At 45.5% G+C, this 4886-nt stretch overlaps 1 protein-coding gene across 1 annotated transcript; it reads right to left on the reverse strand.

Annotated features, from left to right (window-relative positions):
- Positions 1-384: 384 nt before the first annotated feature.
- Positions 385-2943, reverse strand: LOC123255908 (tomoregulin-2; the record flags this gene model as incomplete). The annotated part of the gene is made up of 2 exons (XM_044684624.1): positions 2767-2943; positions 385-494 (listed from the first exon to the last, which is right to left on the reverse strand). Coding segments are annotated over exons 1-2 (282 nt in total), but the record flags the coding sequence as incomplete, so codon positions are not given.
- Between the last annotated feature and the right edge of the window lie 1943 nt (positions 2944-4886).

Genomic DNA, 4886 nt, shown 5'->3' on the forward strand with positions numbered 1-4886 from the left:
TGCCTACTAAATTGTCAAAGACATTTTTTAAGGAACATTGAAAACAATTTGACTCCCACCAAATAAAAAGTCTGGGGCAATAAAATCTGGGAGCACTAAGCTATTTTGATATCACTGAAAAGCAGGTAAAAAGGTTCAGAAGCTTAATTTTGCTTTAATATCACAGAAGCACAAGCTGAATCGTATCTAAAAAGACATTTATGGGTGCAACAACTGCATTTTTTTCCCCAGCAGACTTATGTCTTCTTTAAATGAGCTGGCTCTCTTGCTAGCTATTTTACTTGGTACCAGAATTATAATTTGCCAAGTGATGGGTTGTAAAGGAAGATCCCTTCTTTGAATTATCATTGATAACCTAAAGAATGAAAATACCAGATTTCTTACCTTGAACTGACAGACACAAGTCACACTGTCTCCAATTCTTAAACATTCCCCATCAAATTTACAGGTATTGGTGTCACAAAGAAAGAGATCATTTTCTCTGTCATCATAACCTCGAATTCAAAAAGAACAACATTCAAATTCAGTCATGAGAAAAATAATGCAACAGTTTTCTTTAATAACAAAAAATGTCATTTTATAGGCTTTGAGAAAGTTCTCTCCTCCCCCACTTCCACTTAATGATCACTGATATATAACACAAAGGATATTTGTTATACAAAAATGTGACTTAAATTACTAATACTATTTCCTAATTTTCAATTAATCTGTCTGATTTTATGGGGATCAAAAAGGAAGAGGAGGCTAGAAAATTAGACTCATTCCACTGCTCTATCATTCCTAAATTAAGTAGTCTTAATTTCTCCAAAAGTCCATAGTTTCTGTGAAGGTTAGTCTTTTGATTCAAGGTCTTAAACAACTCCTTCTTTGGAGTTCCTCCAGACAATGAGGAAACAAAGCCCCAATAATAAAGATAAACAGGCACAGTGTTTTCTGTGATGGGCTGTCTCATTCAAATGAAGATTGATTACCTCTAAGTTAACAGGAGAGGTGCCAGGTTCTTCACAAGCTACTGAGAGAACCAGCTCCTTCCCTTTAGTTCCTATAGACATACTAACAGATCTGGCCAAAGATGTAGGTCTTGATTGCCAACACCAATTCCATATTTCAGCAAGTTGTTATTCCATCTCAACATTTTAGTTAGATATTAAACAAAACAACTGTATTAGACTTCAGACCCATTAAGACTGAATCCTATTGATTTTTAGGTTGTTTAGAGGTACTATAATGCTGTATATTAAAAGTGAAAAGGCAAATGCATAATGGAACTTATTCTTTGCAGAATCACAATTAGACATATCTAATACAAAGAGAAGTTAAAGGGAATACTTCCAATGTTTGTTCAAATGCTTTATTTAGGCGTTGATAAAACAACACAAAAGCATGGCTTGCTGACCCTAATGTCAGACCTCAGTAAAGGTCAAATTCACTTTAGGAATGATAAATTACTATATAAATATTCCTTTTTACATCAGTTATGACCAACTATCCTCAATTCTTTCACACTCTAGGTTTCAGTTACTAATCTTATCTCCACAGTTGATATACTGACTACTAAAGCCAACATCCTTGCAGGGGGGAAAAAGACTTTATTAAGAGTTAGAGACTTAGGTACACTTAATAATGTTTACATGAAGAGTAAAACCTGCATTTACTAAAATAAAGTGCTATTAAGCATACAGAAAAATATATTAATACGTACTAAAGCAGGGTTTACAATGCCTTTGAAATAACGTAAGATACTCCTATAATAATACTAGGATTTTGAAAATATAAAAAAGGTTTACCAGTGAAGTGATTTCTAATTTCAGCCTTTTCCTTCTTTAATTGGTAGATGTCATTAGGAATTTAGTGTAAAAGAGGGAGGAGGGGACCTGATAATACCCCAATAGAACCTAAGCAACTGAGATACCAGCACCATCATATTTCTTTTGGGACTTGCCTTCTGTCTTTCTTGTAGCTATCCCTACACTTGTGTGTGTGTGTGTGTGTGTGTGTGTGTGTGTGTGTGTGTGTGTGTGTGTGTGTGTGCCAAACCCCAGCCTTCGAAACAAACTGTGTATTTATTCTAACTTCCCTCTGGCAACTACAGGTTTCAGTGTGAAAAAATAGATCCATCTTATGACTAGAAAACTAAGTCTTCCCAAGCTGAGGCAAAAGGGTGGGGGGCGGGGGAGGGGTGATGAGGAGATTATTCCCTCAAAATCTTTTTTGATCATCAGATACTGGGTCCGGGACCATAAACAAGCATATCTTCCTTGCACTTTTTGCAAGGGATCAGCGGTTTTCAAACAGTCACAGTATGATTTATTACTGTCTCTCTACTAAAGTTATTTGACTCGTCTTCTAGCCTTACTTTTTTTCACGATGGAAAAGGGACCGTGTGAATATGAAATAATGAAATTGTGTTAGTCTCTGTGAATACACAAAATTATCCCGTGTGCTTCTCTGAAATGACTGATCAGTTCAAATAGTGTTGGGCTAAGAGAACTCATTCATAAACCGAACACTTTCTGTCCTCCTCATCTAATACTCCCTTATGTACCCAAAGAAATTTAACAAAAGCTAAATGTGCTATCGAAGGTGGGAAGCAGCGAGCTACAGGGGTTTGAGGAGTAAGGAAAGAGTGGAGGAATGGTTCAGAGGGGACCGCGAATGTTGAGGATGACGCTCCCCCTGCTCTCTCCTCCCTGCCCCTCCCCCCCCACACTACCAGCACCTTCTCTAGAAAAGAAAGGGTTTGGGGGCATTTGGTTTGTAGCTTACCAGAACAGTTCCAGCCGGTAGGCGTTTGACAGTCACTTAAGGAGGTAGGGAAAGCTGCAAGTTTCACGGGCCGGGCAATGATGAGTAACATCACCGGTAGCAGCAGCAGCCAGCAAAAGCCATCGCAAAGTGTCCAGCTGCTACACTGCCGCGGGGATTCCCAAAGCACCATGACTAGTTCACTCAACTCTGCAGCTGCAAAAAGGCTCTCCCCAAAACCAAAGGATCGCTGGGACCGGGGACAGAGCTACTGAGCATCCCGGGGCCCCCGGCAACAGCAGAGGCTGGAGCAGCGGCAGCGGCAGCAGCAGCACCCGGCGTGAAAGCAGCCAAGCCCTTGCATGATCCTGAGAGTTTCAGCAACATCCAGTGACCCAGCTCAGCCTAGGGCGCGAGAGGGTCCTCCCGGTAGGTGCAGCAAAGATGCAGGCAGCTACTGCCATAGGGCAAGCCTCTCCAGCAAGGAAAGGAGGGGAGAAGGGAGGCGGGATATAGGAAAAGGGGAAGGAGGAGGGAGACAGCAAGGCTGGAGAATAGGACAGCAAGAGCTAGAAGGAGCAAAGGGAGAGTCAGTCACTGCGCTCCGCAGCCCAGCAGCCGCCTCTCCCGCTCTGCCGCCCGCATCCCTCTGGCGTGGGGGAAGCAGCAGGTCCTTAGCCCGCCTGGGATCACGTGGGAGGAAGCAACCGGCCCCTGATTGGCGAAGCGGGATGCAGGTCCCGAGAGGGAGGGGTCGGCTGGGAGGTGGAGGGAAGGAGGAGGAGGAGGAGGAAAAGGAGGAGGCGGCGGTGGTGGCGGCGGCGGCCGCGGCAGATGCCACAGACTGACTCGTGCGGTGCTGGCCCGCAGGTTGCGCAGCCTAGGACTTTGCCCAGGCGAGGACTCGCTGTGTTTGGAGGACCACGGTGCAGTTGTATTTCTCTCTCATTTCCATGGCTGACTCCCTACTCGAAACCTCACGCGCAAGCCCCAACCAGCTTCCAATGCAGCACCCTGCTAGCCTCTCTGGTGACCCCGGTCGGCCTGCGCCCTGCACCGCCGAGTGGTGTCTCTCTGAGTCAGCTATAGTGGGAACGTAGGTGGTTGATGGTGACCACCGCAGTGGGGAGAGTGAAGGGAAAGGAGCGGAGCTATCTTGTTGAAGCCTTGTACTAAAGTGTTCTGACCGGTGGGGTTTTGGAACTGGGTGGAGGATTGGAATGGAACAGTGTGATGTTGCCTCTTCGTGGGCGCTGAAGAGGGACAGTGGCTCCCTAGGACGGGTGGAGGAAGATAGGAGAAGAACAGATCTGTCCCGACTGAGGCAGTGGTTTCCTTTTAAGTCTGCAATGCTGCGGATGCTTCCAAGGCTGGAAGGACCATACTGTTTGTTCTTTCCTTCCCTCCTTCTTTCCACCTTCCTCTTCCTCTTCCTTCCTTCTTTCTTGTCATCCTCCTCTCCCCACCCTCCCCCTCTCCCCCTACTCCCATCCCTACCTCACTCCCCCAGCCAACCCAGACAGAGCCCGGGCGAAGCAAAGATTCCCCACCCACATACGCTTTTCTCAAGTCAGGAGAAGCTACAGGAAACTGATTTATCTGTCCATCTGTGAGGTGGTTGCAAACAGTTAGAAGGTCAGATTTGGCCCGAACAAGTAGTCAGGGAAATGAAAGAGATGGAAGCCAGGAGGGATCGAGGCCCCTCCAGAAAAGCAACGGGTGGTAGTGCACAGTGCCGCAACAGTGAAACGGTGACCGAGAAATATGCAGGTTCACTGTGGCATGCAGGGCGGGTTTTACCCTCAAACGTTTAACGCGGATCTGGTACTTGGATCATGCCAGTTACCTGAGGGATGTGAGAATGTAAAACTCTGCAGGAGCCTCTTTCTGTATTTGCCTCTTTCTTTTGCTCCAGCAGGCGCCTTGCAAACGGGGTTGCCAGGATCCGCCTTTCGCCTTCTGCATTCTTCACACAGTTACACACTTTTGTGCCTAAGGGCATTTTAGTTCATAGTAACTGGACTGGATAGTTACTGAAGAGCTTTCCGGGACATGAACCCCTTTCCATTTTGACCTCTGGTCTTTATAGCTTTTACAGTATTTGACGCATCAGACCAGGCAAAGTTGGTCCCCCCTAACCC

Source organism: Gracilinanus agilis, unplaced genomic scaffold (assembly GCF_016433145.1).
Source record: "Gracilinanus agilis isolate LMUSP501 unplaced genomic scaffold, AgileGrace unplaced_scaffold53977, whole genome shotgun sequence".
Taxonomy (NCBI): Eukaryota; Metazoa; Chordata; class Mammalia; order Didelphimorphia; family Didelphidae; genus Gracilinanus; species Gracilinanus agilis.